This window comes from Colletotrichum abscissum (genome assembly GCF_030869225.1).
Source record: "Colletotrichum abscissum strain IMI 504890 chromosome Unknown Scaffold_89.1, whole genome shotgun sequence".
NCBI classification, from domain to species: Eukaryota; Fungi; Ascomycota; class Sordariomycetes; order Glomerellales; family Glomerellaceae; genus Colletotrichum; species Colletotrichum abscissum.
Genome location: NW_026850535.1, coordinates 25332 through 48483, shown reverse-complemented (window position 1 = coordinate 48483; position 23152 = coordinate 25332). Strand labels below are relative to the sequence as shown.

The following is a 23152-nucleotide window of genomic DNA, read 5'->3' as shown; positions in this document are numbered from 1 at the left end:
ATGGGCGTATAGGGGGGTCCATCGAGACTTGGCAAAGTCAGATGGGATATATGGGCGGCTCGCCATGTCTACCTTTGATTGTTTCTAGTCTTCCTCTTCTTCTTCACTACTAGTCAACTGTCCGTCTTCTTCTTGTAAGACAACGTCACTCGTTTCTAACCACCAAAGTCATTCTTTATATAATACTAGTCATTCTTTCGCATCATGCATTTCAAGACCGTTGCTACCTCGCTCCTCGTGGCCGGAGCGGCCGCCTCCCCCTTCCGCCGCCAGACCTCGAACGAGACCTTCTGCGATGAGGACCTCCCCGCCCCTCAGCCGAGCAGCACCAAGGCTCACTTCCCGCCTTACCCCGTGAACACCACCATCCCCGGTGTTCCCACTACTCCCGGCGGCTCTTATCCTCCCCCCTCAAACCCCGGAAACGGAGGCAACACTGGTTCCGGCTCAGGCTCTGGCTCTGGCTCCGGCTCTTCTGGTTCTGGCTCCGGTTCCAACACTGGTTCCGGATCTGGCTCCTCTAGCTCCGGCTCCAACACGGGCTCCAACACTGGGTCCAACACCGGGTCCAACACCGGCTCTTCCACGGGTTCCTCGACTGGATCTAACACCGGTTCCAACACTGGATCTAACACTGGATCTAACACCGGTTCCAACACTGGTTCCAACACTGGTTCCAACACTGGTTCCAACACTGGATCTAACACTGGTTCCAACACTGGTTCCGACAAGGGCTCCGACAAGGGCTCGGATAAGGGCTCCGACAAGGGATCTGACAAGGGCTCCAACGGCGGCTCTTACCCCGGAGGAGGCAAGCCTGGATCCGGCGGCTCGTGGCCTTCCGCTGCTCCCTCCGCTGCCGCCTCTGCCCCTGCCGGCAACGTCCCCTCGTACCCGGGCAAGCCTCCTGGTGGCTCTTCTTACATTCCCTTCCCCCAGAACACCAGCATCCCCACCGCTGCTCCCTCCTTCACCACCGTTCCCGGTGTTGCTCTTCCCACCGAGCCCATTGCCGTTCCCAGCACCACCGTCCCCGCTGGCAACAACGACACCATCCCGGCCTCCACCTCCAGCACGGCCTCCGGATCCGCCTCCGCCAGCGCTACCGCCCCGGCCACCAACATCCCCTACGGTGTTGCCATTACCAAGTGCACTGTTGAGGGTGACTTCGCTCTGACCTTCGACGACGGCCCGTTCACTTACACCGAGCACGTCCTCGACCTCCTCGCTGAGGCTGGCGCCAAGGCCACTTTCTTCGTCAACGGCGAGAACTTTGGCAACATCAACAACTTCCAGGATGTCGTCAAGCGTATGGTCGCCGACGGCCACCAGATTGGCTCGCACACCTACAGCCACCCCGACCTCGCCACACTGGGCGATGCCGACATCATCCCTGAGATGACTACGCTCGAGGATGCTCTCATCAACATCATTGGAAAGTACCCCACTTACATGCGCCCTCCTTACTTCAGCTGGAACGACAACACCCTCTCCATCCTGAAGGCGCTTGAGTACCACGTTATCCACGCCGACATCGACTCCCTCGACTACGCCAACAACGCTCCCCTCGGCAACCTTACCAGCGTCGGCATCTTCGAGAAGGGTGTCGATGCCGGTGGTTCCATTGCCCTGGCCCACGAGGTAAGTTTACTACGAGTCCAGTCAAAATTTGACCTTCATCACAGACAGTTAACATCCGCATTAGGTTCACCAGAACACCGCCGAGTACCTTGTCCCCGAGTTCCTCCGCATCATTAAGGAGAAGGGCCTGAACGCCGTCACCGTCGGCGAGTGCCTGGGCGACGCCGAGGCCAACTGGTACAAGACCAAGCGCACCTCCACCCCCACCGCCACCGCCTCCAAGATCGTCGTCTCCATCACCAGCACCGCTACCCCCACCGGCGTCATCGGCCCCGACGGCGCCTGCGGTGGCTCCAACAACTACGTCTGCGAGGCTGGTGCCTGCTGCTCCGAGTACGGCTTCTGCGGCACCTCCCAGGCCTACTGCGGTACCGGCTGCCAGCCCCTCTTCGGCGTCTGCGGTGTCGCCGGCCCCGTTGCCTCCGGCGGTGATGCCACCTCCAGCGCCCCCGCTGCTACCCAGACCGCTGCCACCGGCGGTGTCAGCCCCGACAGCTCCTGCGGTGGCTCAAACGGCTACACCTGCCCTGACAGCACCTGCTGCTCTGAGTACGGCTTCTGCGGAACCACCACTGCTCACTGCGGCACCGGCTGCCAGCCCATCTTCGGTACCTGCTCTTAAGCTGGCTGTCTAGCTGAGGGTCGTGTGCGTGTGTATATGTAATAATGGTTGCATCACGTTGATGTGGTTATGGGACAAAACATTTCCTTTATATATCCTGTAGAGCTGTGCATAGAGTCAATAAAGTGTGTATCTACTTCATCTTTGGATATAGCCAAACCTAGCCATCGAATAGTCTGCCCAATAAAACGCTATTTGGATTCAGTAATCCAATTCTCATGACGCTGTGAACAATCAGCTACCAAGGAATTAGTTTGGGGTGGGCTGAGACGGCCGACTGAAAGTGCTCAAGCCATGAGGGTGACAAGATTTATGACGTCGTCCGAGGAAAACCATTATGATTGCGCCACGTAACTAGCGACGAGACTAAGAAGAGTTGGATGAGCCGCCAAGAGACGATGACTTTCGCGAGACTGTTCAGAGATTCGTGAGAAAGTGGCGGGAGCGCACATGGCAGCAATCTCGACAACCTGTCTGTCGCAGCGGTAATTCCTGCAGGAACCCGAGCTGTGCATATCTCGGAGATCCGGGGTATCGACGGCGGGCTGATGCAATCAGCCCCGTGCCTTGGCGGGATTTGTCTTGGCTATATCTTCCGGGAATGCCCACCTATCATCCCTTAATGGGCCGTAACCCGCTCACCGTCCATAATCGGGGTACTTCTGTATTGGGACGAAAGGTGTATTTTGCGGGGTCGGCTGACAGGAAACCAGCAGTACGGAGGAAGGGAAGGTCATCGGTCGAAGATGTCACATCTGGGGATGTCGTCCATGGAATTCGTGCTTTTATCCCCCGATGGCGGGTGGCCGCGATGAAGTCCACCAATTGAGAGAAAGGCCGGTATCGGTGGCGGGATATGTATTCTTACAGTAAATCAATCTTCATGTTCACGAAGTTGCCTTTCATGCTCTTGGCTCGCAACTAAGTGCTTCTGCACAAGGAAGGCATCGTCACACTTCTTGATCTAGCTTCGCAGAAGCCGTCGCAATTGCCAGCGAGTGACACCCTCGTTGACTACCATCATGCCGAAGCCCCTGAACAGATGCCGGGCAACAGCATATGCTTCTCGATGATCGTCACCATGTCTTTGGCTATCGATAGTTGTATAAGTTGTACCGACCAGATAGCACTATTCTCTGCTTGAGTCGTCTTCAAATCCCCATCGATTCAGCTTCGACTCCCAGTTGCCGCGATGCTCCCCAATCTTGACCTCAGTTGGGCCGTGCTTTTGTTCACCCTACATGGCCTTTCCTCTACAGTCTTGGCTTCTCCGAACAACGTCCTCGAAGACAGAGCCGTTTACACTTGTACCGTTGAGGCCAACAATGACGGCTCCGATGATTCCCCAGCCATCCTTGCAGCCTTCAAGGAATGCCGTAAGAATCGCCGGATTGTCTTCTCCAACACGACGTACAATATTGAAAAGATGATGACCACGACTGATCTGGAGAATACCCAGATCGAGATCCATGGGACCTTGGTGGTGAGATTAGATAACCTCACTACTCCTGTTATGAGCCATCTATACGTACTGATCACTTCCGCTTGATACGTAGTGGAGCAAAGACACCGACTACTGGCTCAGTAACCCGCAGCCGACCGGTTTCCAAAACGGCTCTGCGGCGTGGTTCCTGGGCGGGAAGAACATCACAGTTAACGGCTTTGGATATGGAACCTTGGACGGTAACGGACAGACCTGGTCAGTATCTCGATTCTCAACAAGATCCGTCCAACTCGTACTGACACCCTTGGTTCAGGTACAACCTAGTCAAAGGCCAGTCCAACTACCCCGACCGCCCTCATGCCCTAGCAATCTGGAAAGCGTCAGGCATGACAGTGAGAAACGTACGCATGGTCCAGAGTCAGATGTGGACCATGGCAATAATGCACTCGCAGAACGTGCTATTCGATGGCGTATACATCAACAGCACTACCAACAACGGGTACCCTGCCAGGAACACGGACGGCGCAGACACCATTGACTCGGACCGCATCACGTTCCGCAATATGTACATCCGAAATGGCGACGATGCGATTGCCATTAAAGGCAACTCTACCAACATCCTCATTGAAGACTCCACCATGGATCACTCTCTGGGTATAGCCTTTGGCAGTCTTGGCCAGTATAAGAACGAGTTCGAGCGCGTTGAAAACGTGACTGTGAGGCGTATCAAGGGCTTGGGGACTCGGTATGGCGCATATGTGAAGACGTGGACTGGAGATCAGGTTTCCTACCCCCCTAATGGAGGTGGAGGCGGTGTTGGATGTGAGTGAATCCTAGAAAGCCTAGAAAGCTTCCAAGCTTTCATTTTGAACCTGAACAAGACTTGCTAATTGATCTGATCCAAGACCTCAAGAATGCGAGTAAGTCACCATGTCATTACCACACGAGCCTTCCAAATACATATGTAGGAATACACTAATAGCTTGTCTAGCCCTCTATGACTTTGACCTCACTGCGACACGAGAGGCACCTTTTCTCATTGGTCAATGTACTAGCTTCAGTGGCCAACAGGGAGACTGCGAAAGCAGTACTTTCAAGATCTCAGACATGACGATCCGCAACTGGGTCGGCGATGGCGCATCTACTTACGTTGCGGATATGAACTGCAGCCAAGGCTCGGGCGGCTGTGAAGACATCACTATTGAGGACGTTGACTTGAAGAACACTACAACCGGGGCTGATGTTACCAAGTACCGGTGCCGAGATGTTGTCTCCGTACATGGCTTTGAATGTAGCTGAGTGCTGTGAAGAAACCTCAAAGACGATGACCATGCGGGGTGATGGCATCTTTCAACGCGACTGGCTACACTGTTATCAACCTAAATAGTCTGACATGGACGCGATCTAAAGCTTGCTCCATATCTCTGACATCGGATCAACCGAAGAAAGATCATTTTCATCTGATAATAGTTGTAGATATTTCATAGGTTATTCATCAGGTAATGACCTGAATTCAATTGAAACTAACTCTGACTTTCTGACATGCTGGAAACGACGGGACTCCTATAATGCGAATCTTCGGACACGCTAAGATCACATTGGCGGAATGTCTTACACTTTTTAACTTTCTCCTGAAGAAGCGAGTCCTTGAACTGTCTATTAGAATGTATAAGTTCCACTTCCCACCTCTGTCGTTCTTCCAGCTTTGCTCCCCACTGCTGGAGTCGTGATCGTTGCGACAGTATTCGGAGGGATAGTGACTTGCAACCGAAAATTGCCAGACTCAAGCCACCATTCGGCTGAGACCAGGCCATACTGGGTGTACAGGGAGCAGGCAGCGTTGGTGAGCATACCTCCAGGAATGGGTGCGATGCTGATTCTTTTGTATCCCGGAGCTGCTGGCGAGATGCCGCCAATTGTCTTATGCATCCAGTCGGCAACACTGCCGTAGGCATAGTGATTAAAAGATGTCATGTCGCCAGGATTAATCTTACCATCTGGGAGCATACTGTCCCATCTCTCCCATCTATGGCAGGGTCAGTCATGATGTTTTTGTAGAGTAGCAAAAATAAAATCTTACGTAGTTGTGCCGCCCATTTTCACTTGATACAGCCAACCGGGAACTTCCTCTTGCTGTATCATGCCATAGAATGTATCTGTCGCGTTAACCGCAGAGAGACCGAGGCCAAGGTAATGTGTCGCAGCGAAGCCGGTTCCGACCTTGTACTGATTTTGTTCGATAATTGCCCGAAGACGTTGCGTGGCGTTTGCAACTTGCGCGTCCGGGATTAGGCCGAAGTATAGAGGCAGGATAAGTCCGGTCTGAGTTTCGCTCACCATGGTACCATCTATGTTGATCCATGCTGCCTGGAACTTCGTCTTGAGGTTACTGTATGCTGTATTATATCGGTCTGCGTCTGCTGTCTCCCCGAGCCATTCTGCCATCTGTGCAGCTAGACCAATTCCGTGCACAAGGTAGGCGTCGGCAACCAGGAACTTGTTTGTTTGTGAGGCAGCTGGATCCCAGGGCGGGGCAAGGGGATCGAGCCAGTCACCGAATTGAAAGGTTGAACGATCCCAGAGCCCAGTGGAATCACGCCTAACACCGTTATCAAGCCAAAGTTTGACGCCTGGCCAGTGTTCGCGGAGAAGGTCTCGATCGCCAAAGGCTTGAAAGATATTGTATGGGTGGATGACAGCTACGTCACCCCAAATGGCGGTCGGTGGATATCCGTTGGCTGTCCACCCCTGAGGGACATGAGGTATGAGGACGGGAGGAACTCCTTAGCATGCTAGTCAGTTATTAATCAAACAAGCCATCCATTATGCCCTCTTACCTCCAGCATCAGCCTGCTCAGCGTTCACGTCCTTCATCCATCCTTTCCAGAAACCGGAGGTGTCGTAAAGGAAAACACTTGTCGGCCCGAATGCAGTGACATCTCCAGTCCACCCTAATCTCTCGTCTCTTTGTGGGCAATCTGTGGGAATGCTCATGAAGTTGCCCTTCATAGACCATAAGGCGTTTTCGTGCAGCCTATTGAGCTTATCATTGCTGCTCCTGAAGTATCCAGTTCTTGCTAGGTCGGTGTGAACTACCACGGCTGAGACGCTGTTGCTATCGAGCGACGTTTCCTGAGGCCATCCTTCGACTTGGACGTACCGGAATCCATGATATGTGAACTTGGGCTCCCATGTCAGCTCGCCCTCGCCGTTCAAAGTGATGTAGTCTGTCTGGAGAGCGCCTCGAAGAGGACGCGTCCCAATTTCGCCGTTTTCGAGGACCTCTGCGTGCGTGAGCTTGATCGTTGTCCCACTCGGCCCATCGACTTTAATCTTCAGCCACCCAACGAGATTCTGTCCAAAGTCGAGCAAGGTAGCGCCCTTGGGGCTGGAGGTGACGCTCTTCAGAGTGACTTCTTCGATGCGACGTATTCCAGGACCGTCAGCATGAACTAGATGGCTCGGGCCAAGAGTCGGCCGGACACCTTTCCAAGCACTTTGGTTCTCGAAGCCGGGTGACGACCACCCCTTCTGCACGAGACGCGAGTCAAAGGATTCACCGACATAGATCGAGGAGGAATAAGTAGGAGCTTCGGTAGACATCCAAGTCTCGTCGGTGCCGATGTACTGGATCGTTCCGTTCTTGAAGCTGATCTTGAGTAAAGACTTCAGTCCGAGATCCTCACCGTAGACATTGTTGATTCCGCCGCCCCATGTGAGTCGGCCCGAGAACCAACCTTCCCCGATGGTCACGCCAATGGCGTTATCGCCTGCTTTCAGAAAACTCGTGATATCGTACGTGTCATAAACATGGCGATGCGCGTATGACTGCCAACCAGGAGCGAGAACATAATCCCCAACGCGCTCTCCGTTGAGCTCTGCTTCGTATATACCAAGAGCGGTGATGTAGAGTCGCGCCGATTGAACTTCACTATCGATAGGGAAGTCTTTCCTAAAGAGTGCCGGATGCTGTGTGGCATTACGATCCGCCCTCTTATCCGGCGTCGTTATTGTGAGTGCGCCTTGCCAAGACTCTGGTGAAAGTAAACCGGTTTCAACAGTAACGGACTTTGACCAGGAAGTCTCCGGCTGGCCATTGTGCCCATATGCCTTAGCACGTACGGAGGCAGATTCGCCTTCGCTCAGCTGAACAGTAGGCCATGGGACGAATACGGAGTCAGCAGATTCGACGTAGAAGACTTCGGTTATATTTTGTCTCGTAACCTCGAGATCGTACCCGAGTTGTGTCCAATTAGCGGCGTCGCCTTCAAATCGCCAGGATAGCCGGGGCGTAGTTTGGTGTATACCTAACGCGGAGCGATGTTGCTCGAACTGTAGATCAAAGATACTGACAGACATGGTGCCAGGTGAGGTATGAGAAAGGTGAATGAGTGGCGGGAGATGAAGGAGTAAGCGATAATAGTTGCAACTGCTTGACTACATCCATTTATACTTTGCTTCCTGTCAATTTGAGTCGATATGATCGGGTGAATATGATAGTCTCTAGGTGCTCCCCGCATTTATGTCGGCTTAGATAGGGACGAGAACCACCGCCCTGGCATCATTGCTAGTAGCTCATTATATGATCGATGCCTTTTGGATCGTATTCGAATTCTATGCGAACTCCAGAGCGATGTTTAGGCAGGACTTTCATGCGGGGAAGGTTCTGGACTACACGTGGGTAAACTAAGTATTTACTCAAAGTCAATAACGCTGAAGATAGGGTGAAATGTTGCTGAGGAAGGGAACGTGGAATTGAATACGAAGTATTGAGCTAGCCCAGGTAAAATGGGGGAGACGCGCCGTTGTTCAAGCTGCTGCGAATGTACAGGTGAGGCAACAACTCGCCGAAACGTAACTCAAGAGGCTATTCCACAGCTCGAGAGTCCGCTTGGATTAACGTTAGTGCTACAGGGGGTCTTCGCCTTTCTTGAGGACTAAAAGCGCTATAATAGGTATAAGCGGAATGGTCGAACCTGGCCAAGACGTCGAGGAGGTACTTCCGGGAACTAGACCTATGGCATCACAGCATTTCCGGTAAGAAGATTGCGACACAGAGTGAGAAATGCAAGGGTGTCACATATGCCGTGTGGGGTTCTCGTATATTAGAGCATTACCCCAGATGGTTCGCATCAAACTACCCCGACTTCGGGTTATTAATTAGCATAGAGAAATGACATGAGTGCCGAACCCAAAAGTTCGTGCGCGCGCAAAGTTGAGAGGCCCCTCGACTACCTAAGTAGGAGGCAAGGCAGTGAAGAATCCTTAGTGAAAGCCAAGGGAGAAATCGACTAACTTTAGACCGAGATACTATGTCTTCCCTCTAAAAAGTATATCCCTATACCGAGGACTAATCGGATATATTACGGGTGTAAGTAGGGAAACTTTAATAATAATGCGAGGTAACTAGTCTTATATATACTACTTATAGTTAGGACGCCCTATATAGTATAAAAAATATAATTCTATTATTAATATAATATACGGGAATTAAACTTATAACCCCTTAACATAGAATAGAGTTATTATTATATTACGAGCAGGTTAGGGTAACTAATTATAATATAAAGCAAAAGCTTTAATAATAATAACTCTAATATTATTGTTTCTTATTCTATATAATATAACTACGCTAGCTAGTACCTAACTAGTTAGGCCGTAATAAAGATATAAGAATTAAAAAAATTAATAGTACTTTATTTTAAAAAATAATAATTTAAATTAGTTAAGTTATTAAATATAAATCTCTTTATATTAATATATTTATAAAATATTAGGCTATAAGTACTTAATTAGTAAGGCTATAATATAAATATCTAGCACATATAGCTTTAATAAAGTAATGCGGGATATTCTTATAAAAATATAAAAAATAAATATTTATATAGAAGCAAGAATATATAAATATAGGGGAAATAAACGTATATAAAAGAGGTTTTTATAATAAAAAGAGTAATATAGTTAAATTATTATATAAGAAGTTACTTGCTTAACGAAAGGTCTAGGTAGGCAAATACACGCCTATATATAAGTATAAAAACCTCTTACTAGAATATTCTATTGCTTATTAATTATAATATAATTAATAAGCGCATACGTAAGTAAATGCGTAATCGTAGTACGTAATTCCGTCTCGAGAGAATTCTAGCTTATTTAGTTTCCTTCCAGTACCTTCCATTACTCACGTGAGCTTATGTAAGCAGTATTGCTTACATAATCAATACTTATAATAATCTATAAAAATCGTAGATTAATATAGTATATAGTTTGCTTACGTAATATTAATAATAAGGCGAATAATGAGGTAAACAAAGTTATATTCGTATTAAAATATAAATATATTATAAAACTAAAGCTTATAAAGTCCTTTATATCAGCCTTACTTCTTAAAAAGTTTTTTATAATACGATCCGTATATTAGTTACTAAGTTATTAATATCTTATTACTAGGCGCATCCTGAATTTATTATAATATTATATAAAGGCTAGATATACAATAGAAACTAATTTTATATTATTTATTTATTTATATACTTATAAGGCTATTAAAATAGTATGTAGTATAGTTATATCCATGTGGCTATGCCCCTGCCTGTGGCTGTGGCTGTGGCTAGCCGCGGCTTATAGAATAAGGAAATGTCATCCGGACGGCGGACCTAACGTTAGCCGACGGGTGCCTACTGGCCCAAGCTCAACTCCCGTTCAGCGTACCTATGTAGGCCCGGGGATCGTTCCGGGCGCGTGGACCCGCACCCCCAGCTCTGCCATCTGGTACCATGACAGTTTCAGATACCTCCCAGCTCGTATCTGTTAGTCTTCTACCCCCCATTTCGCGCTCATCAGTCCAGATAAGCGAGTGGCATCCTAACAGGAACCCTGAGGGATCGTCGCTGACGTAGCGGGTCAGGTTGTCCGGGGCACCCATCGGAGACAGCTTCAGGAAGCTCTCTATCTATCCGCAGCCGCACCTTCAGGCACCCGTGACCGTGACTCGCCAACGCATCACGTTAAGCCGGTCTGGCCTCTCAGCATTCCCAGTCTCCTCCCCCGCAAGAAGGCGAAGCGAGCGGGTTGTAGTTTCTATCTCCCCGAGTTCCTCAGCTTCTTTTCATTCTTCCTCCCATCAACCGAACCCGACAACCACATACAAACATCACAGCCATGGCGAAACACCGATCATCACCACCCTCAGTCCTCACGGCCGCAGCCGCAGCGGCAGCTCTCTACCTCCCCCTCGCCTCAGCCGCCCAACCTGGCGCCGCCTCCCCTGTCCCCGCCCCGATGCGCGACCTAACCTGGGGTCAAATCAACTTCCTCCACACCACCGACATCCACGGCTGGCTCGGCGGCCACCTTCTCGAGCCACAATACTCTGCCGACTGGGGCGACTACGTCTCCTTTGCCGAGCACATGCGCCGCAAGGCCGACGAGCAAGGCGTTGACCTCCTTGTCATCGACACAGGCGACCGCGTAGAGGGCAACGGCCTCTACGACGCCTCCTCCCCGAAAGGCCTCTTCACCTACGACATCTTCAAGGAGCAGACCGTCGACGTCATCTGCACGGGTAACCACGAGCTCTACCAGGCCGACGCCGCCCAGCGCGAGCACGACATCACGGTGCCGAATTACAGAGAAAACTACATTGCGAGTAACCTCGACTACATCGACCCCAAAACGGGCGACCGAGTGCCGCAGGCCAAGCGCTATCGCAAGTTCAAGACAAAGAACCAGGGGCTCAACGTCGTCGCTCTCGGCTTCCTCTTCGACTTCACGGGTAACGCAAATAACACGGTCGTCCAGCCGGTCGAGGACACGGTCAAGGAGGAATGGTTCAAGACGATGCTGCGCGAGGAGAAGCCCGACCTCTTTGTCGTCATCGGCCACGTTGGCCTGCGCATGCCCGAGTTCAAGGCCATCTTCACCGCCCTGCGTAAGGAAGCCTGGTTCGCGCCCATTGCCTTCTTCGGCGGCCACGCCCACGTCCGCGACGCGCTCTCTTTTGACAGGGAGGCGTACGCCATCGCCAGCGGTCGGTACGGCGAGACCATCGGGTGGATGTCCGTCAACAACGTCAAGAAGAAGTCAAAGTCGGCAGACGAGGTCTCGGATGAGGCCGCGGCATCAGTCTCCTTTACGAGAAAGTACATCGACAACAATCTGCTGGGCCTCTACCACCACACCGGCCTCAACGAGACGACCTTCCCGACAGAGCACGGCAAGAACGTCAGCAAGCTCATCACCAAAGCTCGCAAGGCCCTCGACCTGGATTACAAGTACGGCTGCGCGCCTCAGGACCTGTGGGTCAACCGCGCCGCCTACCCCGGCGACGACAGTATCTTCACCTGGCTCGAGACGCAGGTCCTCCCGGACGTGATCCACAAGGACGACAGGAAAGACGTGCCGCGCCTGGCCATCGTCAACACGGGCGGCCTCCGCTTCGACATCTTCAAGGGCGCCTTCACAAAGGACAGCACCTACATCGTCTCCCCCTTTACGAGCACCTTCAAGTACATCCCCGACGTGCCCTACCCCGTCGCCAAGCGCGTCATCGACCTCCTCAACAAGGCTGGCAAGATTTTCCAGGAGACGGCGGGCACGAGCGACGTCCGATTCATGAACATACCCGAGATGATGTACCCCAAGAACGACATGGTCATGCTTAAAACGGAGAAGAGCGCACAAACGGACGGCGAACCCCGCCGCCTGGAACTCCGCCACACGCCCGCCGACAACCAACAACCTCTTTCCAACATTGACGATGACGACAAGTCCAAGAAGCCGGACCTCATTGGCGGCTACACCACAAAGGACGACATCGGTACCGACGGCGACGACACGGAACACTCCCCCATCACCTTTTACGAGGTCCCCAACTGTATCCAGACGGAGATCGGCTTCCCCAAAGAGGGCGAGCCGGATAAGGTGGACCTCGTCTTCATCGACTTCATCCTGCAGTGGATCATTGTCGCGCTCAAGTTCAGCGGGGGCGAGTACAGCGAGAATGACGTGCTGAGCTGGTCCGACGAGACCCTGACGTACAAGATGGGCGAGTGGATCAAGGAGAACTGGAAGGGAGACTGCTGAGCGACATGGACTACTTGGTAATATAGAGATGGGATCGCCTCCTTGGGATGGTTGATAGCTTGGGTTCTGTTTGCATTGTTTATTTATTAAGATTGTTTTGAGCATGAGGTATATTGGGTTACTCGGTAGGAGTTTTTGTTTTGAAAGCGGTCGGAGCCCCTCCCCGATTTGTTTGCTTGTCATGGGCGGGGGTTGCAAGCAATGTATGTTCTAGTCTAGACTAGACGAGACTTTATACTAGGATGTGAATAACGGCACAGAGAGAGAGAGCCAGAGAGGTGGGTTACGGGCACGATTATAAGGTATGCCGCAAGGATGATTCGCAACAGGGGGGAAATTCTTACACGATAGACTGGCGATGATCAAGCATAAGACACACATACTCACTTCTCACGTTGCGTCTGAACAAATACCGAGTCAGAATCTCCTGTCTCCTGGCGCTGTGACACTCTGTGCTCGGTCCCATGTTTCCTGGGTACCTACTACGCTTAGTTCGCTGCTGTCGAGTGTGTGTCGACGGACCTGTCAGTGTCACTCACTCACCTGAAGGACGCAAACCGAACCTCGTATCGGGTGCTCACCGGCAGATACGACCATCGTCCGGGCTCCGAGTCCATCCTTTCTACACGGCAGGAGTCTAAAGTGCATGTGAGCAACCACGATGGTAACCCTCTGCGGCGAACCTCCTTTCCCATCACCCCTTTGCATGCTTTCGTCGTCTGTCGTGTACTACTGTGGCGCACGGCAGAGGCCGCGAGATGAGGCAAGCCACGCAAGCCAAAAGGCGATTTCGAGATTGACAGAAATATGGTCGTGAGGAGCACCCAGACTCGAAACTTGGTCGGATCTGGATCTCTTCCCAGTAGCGTATGTAAGAGTTTTTTCTTTCGGTCACCCTTTTTTCCGAAGCCCCTTCTCCAACCGACGATGGTCGAAGCCCGAGCGAAGTGCATTAGTTGTGGTTAGCTGGCGCGGGCCGACCTCTTGTCTTTTTTAGGGTGCAGGTGGCATCACGGGCGGCGTCGCTATTGACAGAACTGTCAGCTGAAGCGCTGCGCAAAAGTTGGAACCGAAAAAACACATGGAAAGTCGTCCGACTTAAGCCTGGTGGGTTTTCCTTCAGTATATGGGTGGTCGGGATCCAAGGGGGCGGAACATGGCGCGTCGTCCTATTCATGCGTTGTGCGTCTCCTCCCTAGATCTGGGCCCTGACCTATTTCTTATTCTGGTCTTGTTGTAGCCTGCATCAAGGATCCAAGATAAGGGACGGCATGAAGAAGAAGACGCGCACTCTACCTTGGACTCTAGCGTGATCTTAGTACCGCAAGGTAAATAATCTACGCATGTGCTGGTACCAGCATGTGGGGTGTTGTTCAAGAGAGACGAATGAATCAACTTCCAAGTCCGCCCTTAGCAGGGCGGCTGCCCGCGTAAGGAGCATTGTCGATCCGGTGGAGGGTTTCTTGTCCCTTGGATATGCCCACAGACTTCTGCAGGCAATACGAGAAAAAAGGTGTCGTGCTCGCCCGTAGATCTTCATTGAAGTTCGGACACGTTTTGACGTCGACGATCCACCTGTGACGGAGAGATTCTGATGTCACTTCCCTTGATAGGACGTGGATATGCTTTCCCACCTCGGCATCGAGTTCGTCGTTACGGAGAAAGGTTCCTCAGTGGTCGGGGGTTTACGCAGTATTTGGGCTTCTAGGGTGCCATCGGGCTCCATCGACTCCATGTTTGTTTCGTTTCGTCAATGGATCAACACGGCAGTGATGTATCAACCTGGCCTGGGGAACAAATAAGTTTCAAGGTCTTTCGTTGCTCGGATGGAGAAGCCGGGCCAGAAAGAGCATGCAAGCTAAAAAAGAGCTTCTTAGTCCAGGGACACAGGGGAAACCCCTTTTTCTGTGAGGTACGTACCGTTGGTTTGGCATCGCATCTCGTTCCTTCTGCATTGCCCTGGTTAAAATGCCCTCCCCTCTCTTACCCCCCCTTGCCTAGGTATTTCCCCCCCCCCCCCCCGAATTAGCACCAAGCATAATAAGCTTCGGGCAATCCAAGAATTTTAGGTACGGTGAGTATCTTGAGTAATGTACCTTTCAGTTGGCCGAACTCTGCAGAAATGCAGAACCCGCAGACATTAAATCTGCGGCCGGCGGTGGGCTAACGAAAGATTTTCGAATGAGAGAAGCCGTAGAAACTTCGAAAAAGAGATGAGTCCGCGGGTGTTGAATCTCGCAAGACCCTTGATCCTGGACTCTATTGAGGTGGTATTTTCCGGGGGATTGCGTCTTATCAAACTGTATGATGCTTATCGTGGAACCTCCAAAGTGGCCCATCACGCGTTCTTGTCCAATGTCTTCGGGGTTGAAATCGCATAAGGGTCGTTATATCCTTTTTTTTTCAGGGGTCTTGGCCGTCTCTCCCTTTGCAGGTCATCCGAACTTCGTCACAACTCGAGCCCGGCTTGGTGCGAGTGTGGGTGCGAATCTGGATGAAGTGCCTGCGAACTCCTTGCAGCTGCAGCGAAAAGGATTCGTCCCCCCTTCTTCTTTTCCCCCCTTGAACCTCCTTCAGACGACCTCCCCCACTCGAGCTGTTGACGTGCGCGCGTGGAGGCCCTATCCCCGATAATATGAAGCTACGTCAAAGGGGGAAAAGTGCGAAATTGCACATACATTTGCCAATACGGCCACCAATCCCCAGCAGGAGGAACGTGTGCAGCATCGCTGTGTGTCGCGCTCTCACCGGGCTGCCGTTTCATTAAACACCAATCCAAAGAGGGAAAATGTGCCTGGGAGAGGGCCTGTTCTCATCTCCACACTGCAGTCGGTGGTGGTCCACCCTTCGTTGGCGACAGCGGCGACGTCGCAATAGCTCGGTCTGCTCCGGTTAAGGTCCCCATCGCAGGTTCGTTTCCTTAGACTTTTGTTTCCCGTCGTTCCTCGTCTCAGCCCTTCACAAACTTCCACCATTTCTTCGCTCTTTCTCGACTCCTTGCTGGTAGCTATTGTAGACTTGTTTTGCAAGGGATCGTTATCAGTCTCATCGCTCTTTATCACATACATCCCGCCAAGAAGAGACTCACCACACTTGTTGCTTTTCCGCTCAAAAACTCAAGCCCTCTCTCAACCTTGTCTCGATCCAGAATCCACTCCACCGGAGCTCTGCCCTGTCACTGATCTGGGCAGCTCGCCCATCCTGGCCTCCCTCTTCGGGACGTTATTACTGCTGGGCCCCTGATCTTGTGACGGATCAATTGCTTGGGGCCGCGAATAAGGATCGTCGCCCTTGTCCATCACCCAACGCTGCCTCCACAACTTGAGCACTTTCATTCGGAAAAGACGCGACATGGCACGTATGCAATAACCACTGCCGCTCTTCCTCTCTTTTCACGACACCATTGTTCCTGCTCGGTCGCCTTCTACGCCTCCGAGTGCTCGACGTTGGAGCCGTGGCAAGCACTTTTCACCAATTGTTCAATTCCCTCGAACTGGTTCTTCCTTCATTTCGCATAGCCATACTCGTTCGATTGTTGACCTGGACGTCTATTGCCGGGATTGGGCCCATTCTATCACTCTCTGTGCATAGCTCACAGCTTTTTTATGTCCTTCTTTTGTTCTGTATGCCCCTCACCAACCCCTCCATCTCGCTTCGAAGGTCGATCCGACTAACCAACGTAGTTTCTTGATACCCTCTTCATAACGCAACCATGGTGTCTTTTTTCGGGCTGAAACTCGGGGCCGATAAGAAAAAGTGCGCTCCCAGCCCTCTGTCGTGGATCTGCAAACTGACTCTGTGAAGGAAACCTGCTGAGAAGGCTGAGATGAAGCCTCAATGGAAGAAAATTGACCAAAACACGCTTGGTCAAGGGCAATTCTTCGGAAAAGATCTGGACCGTCCCATTCTCATCAACGGATCTCGCCCCGGCACAGCCATGTCGAACAAAAGTTTCGCCGCCAACTTCCGTCATCCGAATGCGCCGTACCTCAATGGCGGCTCATCTTCCCTAGTCGATCTGGGTGCACCCGGCGTCAAGGGTATTCGGCCTGTTGGATCTGAGGCAAATTTGAATATGCGTTGGAACAACACTTCTGTGACCAGCTTGAACAACATCGCATCTCCACCGATCATCACCGGTGGCAATGGATCAGGAAGCAGACCAGGAACACCAAACTCGGCCCGGGCCAAGGCTTGGGTCAACCCTCTCGACGTCCACTTTGCTCGTGATGGTGCTGGCCCTAGGAGCGATGGAGCTCTCAGCCCGGCACCGAGTGCTGCACCAAGCGGTTATCACTCTCCGAACAATATATCGCCTCTGCCTACACCGACCGCAGCCAACGCACCTCGAAGCCCACTTGGGCAGTTCGAATTCAACCTGAACCCGTCAGAGTCGTCGAAAGATGACAAACTGACTCCAGCTCCGTTGTCGCCCAACAAGGCCTTACCTTCGCCTCCTCAATCCATCAATGGTTCGCTCCCGCCATTGAGGACAGATCTCAGACCGAAGACAGCAGTAACTGCTGTTCGTGAAGCTCACAGGCCGCGGCCGGCCGCACTCCCGTCCCCAACCGCGTCGGCAGGACGTTCCAGCGACGAGGATCATTTCTATCCCAGGCCAATCATCCAGAATGTTGCCGCGAAGAGGGACACCCTCACTATCACCACCCCAAGAAGGCAGAGCTTCTCCATGGATATCGACAATGATCCTACCGGACTCGACTTTGGTATGGCGGAACGAGGACGAACACTAGAGCGGGAAAGCCCAATTATTCCGATAAGTCCTGTTATACCAGTTAGCCCACCGCCAAGAAGTGCCAGGCGACCGCGCCCGCCAGAAATGAAAATCCTGCCGGAACCTCCCAGGAGTGCTGGCTTGCCGCCCCCCAGACCGCAGCAGGTACCATATGAAGGACCGCTGCGGAGTCCTGCCCGGCCTCTGGACGATTGGCCCCCTGCGAGACAGCGTCAGGATTCGGATGCTCGAGAAATGGTCTCTCCGACCAGAGACGGGGAGCGTGTCCAGTACGATAGCCGTGAACGACAAGGTCCAGAACTCAGAGAGAGGAAAGACTCTGGTGGCCGATCTCGCGATGATCTTCCTTCCCCTCCACAGGGATACCTTGGACCCCCGCCGACCTCGAGACGGGTCGCGCCAGGTGAGGGCGAGCGGAACTACGGTGTCACACCTGCAAACCGTCGACAGCCTCCGCCGCCCGTTGAGCTTCAGCGCAAGGCGTCAAACCCGCAGCAATATCAGCCTCCTAGCTGGGATGATCGGGACGTCCACCACGGAAACTTCGCAATGGTGTCACCTCGCATGCAGTCGCCGCAGCCGCCCACGCCGAACAGCTTGATTCCCGAGGCCTCCAACGACGCGAACTGGCCGTTGCCGAGCCCGTTGGCAAGCCCAACGTTCGGAAGCCAGAGACCGCAGACGCCGAAAGAAAAGGCAGAGGCTCAGCAAATGAGTCCACCTCCAGTGCTTCCTCCGCCTCGTGAACGAGGTGACGCGAGACGGCCAGACTTTGGACTAAGGGCCCCGACTGGTATTGCAGATGAATTCCGAGTAGGGTTCATCTAGACTTCTAGGAAGGTGTTAGCAATTGGTGCATCCCATCACGCCGCCGCAGTACAAAAGACACACCAAGAGACAGGGTACATCTCGGGAACCTGGAGTTTGAGGACGGAGGGCGGAATTATTGCTTGGGTTTTTTTCCTTTGTTGGATCATTTAATGCTGGTTGGGGAAACAGAATGGCGAACGGAGCGATGTTTGAAGTGGAGTTTGGTTCCTGAGGTAGTCATCAAATGATAATGTAATCATTCCAATTCAGGCCAGGACGGTCGTGGCTTCCATTTTCCAGTGCCATCTTAGGTACATCTAGGAACCTGAATTGAGGTACCTGCATTCGGTATCCTTTGACGGATCCCAAGGTGGAAGCACCGGCCAGGCGACAGGTAACTTTACGGCATCTCGTCCCTTTCCGAGGGGCGTGGCTCCTTCCTGTTTTCCACCACCACGCACTAGGGGTGCTGGGGTCAACCGTGAAGAGAGAACGATGGCAAGCTTGTAATTCTCAGAGAACACGGCCTCTGATCGTCTCATGCTAACGTGCTCAGCAGAAGACATCGGACCGGCCTTGTGAGACGCGAGCTTTCGGCCTCGTTTCTTCCCGACTCGACTGCGGGACTGCCAACCGCGGTGGGGCCATCATCGCTGGGAGTTCTATGCCAAGAGCTAAGTATAACCTACGGGAGCGAAATTTTCATTAGCGGCGGACATAGCTCAGTTGGGAGAGCGTCAGACTGAAGTCAACTTCAATCACTTAATCTGAAGGTCGTGTGTTCAATCCACACTGGCCGCATGTTTCTTTTTGAGTTTTGTATCTATTGACATCCGGATCGCTTTGTTTGTGATGGCCAGCAGCCAGCATACAGGTTTTGAGTGGTAAAGTTTTGCATACGTTTTGTTTACTTTTTTTCTCTCCCGTTTGCTCTGATGATAAATTGACCGTTTTAGACTTCGTATCCGTTTGGCCCGTGCTCTTTGCCGGCAACGTCGTGAGCCTTCATTCATCACAGCGACATGGAACAAAATAAAATTGAGAACTTCTGCCTTGCATCACAACCTCCGGAACGAATGGGAAACTAACGTACGGATATAACACGCTGTCCGTCATTCTGCTGTTTCTGGCAGCGGCATTTATGTAAAGTTTCACGCCTAGCCACTGAGAGAGCGTTCATGAGCGCAAACTCGTCATCCATACCATTTCCTAACTAGCCCCGGCTTGCACGACATATTCCATTCGCATCTTCATACAAGCCAAGTCGAGATCTTCCAGACCCGCGACAAACCACAATAGGCGCCCCCGGGCAGCACCCACATTACGTGTAGATCGGACTACGCAACGCCTCTGGCTCAGCTGTCACAGCTCAGTCGAAACAGGGGAAAATGCGGGGGGCTAAGGAGCGAAGTAACGTCAGAGAACCGTGAGGCTCTCTCTCTCAAGAGTCAGTACTCCAGGAAGAGAGCTCTCTCTCCCCATTTTCCGCCTCTCCTCAGGAGCCAGCGCATCCGTGATTCGACTCCTTGCTCCCGCCCACCGCATCTGGAGGCCTGGGCGGCTCGGTAGACATGGGTTTCCAAAACATGTCCCGCTGCACGTTCAACACCCGGCCGACGGTGGGCGGGTCCGGGTTCGCCTTCTTTCTCCCCAGAAAAATAGCCATGAATTGAAGCTTATAGACGCCTCATCAAGGGGGGTCCGACAAGGCTGGTCGCGTGAGATTCGGTGGCTCCGGATTGGTTCGTTCAAATTGTTTGCCTTGTTACGGAGTACCTTTAAGGTATTCAAGGTTTTCCATCACACCCGGCCAGGGGAGACGAGGTAGGTGTCTCCATCCAACAAGGGGCGGAAGAAGAAGAAGAAACCCCTTGCTCGTGTTTGAGATTTTCCGGACGACGGGCATGCCATCTAAACTTCCGATGTAGCGGAATGCTTGTCGTTGGTATTGGCCAAGATCGGATGTCTGACGCCCAGCCGTCTGGTCTCCTGGGCGTGAGCGATTGACGCTCTTGCTTGGGCTGGTGAACTTCTTGTTGGCCCCTCTGATGGGACAGCACTTGTGGGCGAAATGGACGGGAAGTATAAGGATCGGGACCATTCTTCGAGCTGAGCATGATCATTTCCTTTCCCTCCTCAGTCACTGTGTGATCCAAGTCGGTGCTCTCTTTCTTGTTTGTAACCTTCATTCCAGTGCTGTGCACTTTTTCGATTCGGCCAATCCCATCTTTATCCAACCTTCCTATTATCCTCCTCCTTTTTTCCTAGGTATCTATAGGAAAGCGGCGCATATCTCAAGATGCGTTACACAACCATCACTCTCCTTGTTATTGGTCTTCTCACAGGCAATGCCTTGACTGGTAAGTCATTCGCTCAGCATTCCCCTATACATCCTCCTCTCAAGAGAGACTTTGCAAGACTGACATGGATTCCGTACAGCACCTGCTCCTCAATTCGGTGGCGGCGGCGGCGGCTTCGGAGGTGGCCGTGGTGGTGGCGGTGGTGGTAGAGGTGCCGTAGGTGGTGCAGGCGGTGGCGGCGGCCGAGGAGGCGGCGGCGGTGGTGGTGCTGGTGCCGGAGCCGGAGCCGGTGCTGCTGGTGCTGGCGGTGCTGGAGGAGCTGGCCGTGGGGGCGGCGGTGGCGGCGGCGGCGGCGGCGGCGGCGGCGGCAACAGAGGTCAGAACGCCGGCCAAAACGGAGCCGGCAACAACGCCGGCAACAACAATGCCAATGCCGGCAACGCCAACGCCGGCCAGAACAACAATAACAACAACCAGGACAACGCCGCTGCGGACGATGCCGCGGCTGATGCCAACAATGGCAACGCGAACAACAATAACAACAACCAGAACAACCAGAACAATGGCAACAACAACAACAATAACAACCAGGACAACGCAAATGACAATGCGAACGCCGACGACAACGCCGATCAAGCAGCGGACGCCGACGCGGCGGCCGACTTTGTTGGCCTGGCTTGCACCGATGGAACTGGTGCAGGCGCTTGCCAAGCAGACGGCCAGTGCGATGTCAATGGCGACGTCAAGGTTGTCGCGGGTCAGTGTGGCCAGGCCGCTGCCGATGCCTAAAAGCAGGCGGCGTTACTATTATTGCGAGTAGCCAGGCGGTTAGTTAATGGAGGAGGTTTCTGTATATCGTATCGCAGCTCTCACATAGTGATCCTGAAATGCCAACAGTGTTGAATATAGATGTGGATTGGAAGAAAAGAAAGAGCTCACCACCGGTGTGGCTACATCTCTTGGTGCTCATGCTGAGAAATATTGGCGCTCATGTCGGGATTCGACCTCGCATACTTATATGCGCTGAGTCTGTCGTCGAGCAGCTGGTTGGCGTATTTATTGAGTGTTGACCATAAACCATCCCACCATCCAGCCGGTTTGTCCTGACCAGTCAACCTAGACGGACGCTTTCTGGCTGGTGAGAGGAGTGGAATTGAGGGGACCCAAATGGGACTTCCCGTGTATATTCAGATGATGGAAGACGTTGGTTTCCAGACATCATCCCGCCTTTCTTCGGCCGCTCACTCGACACTGGCAGTATTCTCATGTTAATCTCGTTGAGCTGCAGTCAGGGGTGCTTCTAATACGCACAATCTGGATGCTTTCAAATATGCCGATTCGAGAAGAGTGGTATTACAAGACTTGCGTCCCCGTCGTCTAAGTGAGTTTTGTTCTACATAGTGTACAATCTGAAAGCCTTTCTAGCTCAGATAAATCTTGATGGCCTCGTAACAGCCAATATACAACCCACCCCCAAAACCCGCCGCCAAAACCGTTACCGTGGCCCCTCTAAACAACCCTCGAACACCTTCTTTCAGGACAATCCCCCTGGCCACCGCAATCGGACCAATCTTTGCACGAGGAGAACTGCTCGACATCTTTGACGAACCGTTCTCGCCAGTCACGTCTCCGCCAGCCGCGAGCCTCATCCTCGTCTTGACGACATCGATAGGCACAAACAAACTCGACGACGCGCTGCCGGCAGCAGCAGCGCACAGCCCACTCGCGAGAACCTGCTGCGACGCACTCCTGTCCTGAGCCTTCCCCTCCCCTCCGAGGAAGCGTTCCTTGAGAGTCTCGTAAAGACAAAACGTCAACGTGGTATTGGGCAAATCGCTTGCCACAAGTGCCGTATACCCAGCCCACAACTTGGTCGGCTGCTTCGCGAAACGCCTCAACGTGTTCATCGTCGGAGACGTACCGCTGCCCCCTCCCATTAACTGAGGAGAACCTCTCCGATACACCTGCGCATTCTGCTTCAACACCTCTGCAGGATTCGTAATAGCACAGCTAACAAGACTCGCCGCCGCGCCGCTCGCCCCGTACAAGACAGGCAACGGCACGCCAGCAAAACGGCCCTCCTCTTTGGCGCGCAGCGAGTAACCCTTGAGCCCCTCGTAAATCGTGAAGAAGGCCGCCGACGACGGTATGCTGGTGATGATGGTGGGGCCGAACCCCTGGTACAGCCCGAGGAAGAGCGTCCGGCTGACGGCGCCGTTGACGGATTTGTACTGCGTTGTGTACATTGGCGATTGCATCCGCGTGATGAGCGTGTCCATGGGATGAATGAGAAAGTCTACACTCAATGTGGCTCCCGCTGCGGCCTGCAAGTTTCTGTTAGTGAAGTCCTGTGATGGAGAGCTTCTGAAGGTTCTCAAAATGGCTGATTGCGGGATGGACTAACCGCGACGACCGCCTCCATCCCGATGGCAGACGACATTTTGGCCACCAAATGCTACAGAGCAATGAAGGGCTTCTTGTTTCATGAGAAGTTT

General features: G+C 52.5%; 7 protein-coding genes across 7 annotated transcripts; 5 read left to right on the top strand and 2 right to left on the bottom strand.

Moving 5' to 3' along the window:
• Positions 1–204: 204 nt before the first annotated feature.
• CABS01_16278 (polysaccharide deacetylase) lies at positions 205–2263 on the top strand (the record flags this gene model as incomplete). Its single annotated transcript, XM_060549609.1, has 2 exons — positions 205–1641; positions 1706–2263. The coding sequence occupies 2 exons, from the start codon at positions 205–207 to the stop codon at positions 2261–2263; spliced, it is 1995 nt and encodes a 664-aa protein (XP_060390012.1).
• A 1059-nt stretch (positions 2264–3322) lies between these two features.
• On the top strand, positions 3323–5006 carry CABS01_16277 (polygalacturonase; the record flags this gene model as incomplete). Its single annotated transcript, XM_060549608.1, has 6 exons — positions 3323–3338; positions 3409–3746; positions 3820–3962; positions 4021–4529; positions 4613–4627; positions 4699–5006. 6 exons carry the CDS (start codon positions 3323–3325, stop codon positions 5004–5006), a joined length of 1329 nt encoding a protein of 442 aa, XP_060390011.1.
• Positions 5007–5366: 360 nt separating this feature from the next.
• On the bottom strand, positions 5367–8066 carry CABS01_16276 (uncharacterized protein; the record flags this gene model as incomplete). Its single annotated transcript, XM_060549607.1, has 3 exons — positions 5367–5733; positions 5788–6490; positions 6545–8066. 3 exons carry the CDS (start codon positions 8064–8066, stop codon positions 5367–5369), a joined length of 2592 nt encoding a protein of 863 aa, XP_060390010.1.
• A 2215-nt stretch (positions 8067–10281) lies between these two features.
• CABS01_16275 (calcineurin-like phosphoesterase) lies at positions 10282–12791 on the top strand (the record flags this gene model as incomplete). Its single annotated transcript, XM_060549606.1, has 2 exons — positions 10282–10516; positions 10801–12791. The coding sequence occupies 2 exons, from the start codon at positions 10282–10284 to the stop codon at positions 12789–12791; spliced, it is 2226 nt and encodes a 741-aa protein (XP_060390009.1).
• Positions 12792–16503: 3712 nt separating this feature from the next.
• CABS01_16274 (uncharacterized protein) lies at positions 16504–18375 on the top strand (the record flags this gene model as incomplete). The annotated part of the gene is made up of 2 exons (XM_060549605.1): positions 16504–16547; positions 16596–18375. The coding sequence occupies 2 exons, from the start codon at positions 16504–16506 to the stop codon at positions 18373–18375; spliced, it is 1824 nt and encodes a 607-aa protein (XP_060390008.1).
• A 2281-nt stretch (positions 18376–20656) lies between these two features.
• On the top strand, positions 20657–21446 carry CABS01_16273 (uncharacterized protein; the record flags this gene model as incomplete). Its single annotated transcript, XM_060549604.1, has 3 exons — positions 20657–20717; positions 20797–20880; positions 21358–21446. The coding sequence occupies 3 exons, from the start codon at positions 20657–20659 to the stop codon at positions 21444–21446; spliced, it is 234 nt and encodes a 77-aa protein (XP_060390007.1).
• Positions 21447–22078: 632 nt separating this feature from the next.
• Positions 22079–23097, bottom strand: CABS01_16272 (uncharacterized protein; the record flags this gene model as incomplete). The annotated part of the gene is made up of 2 exons (XM_060549603.1): positions 22079–22981; positions 23062–23097. The coding sequence occupies 2 exons, from the start codon at positions 23095–23097 to the stop codon at positions 22079–22081; spliced, it is 939 nt and encodes a 312-aa protein (XP_060390006.1).
• Between the last annotated feature and the right edge of the window lie 55 nt (positions 23098–23152).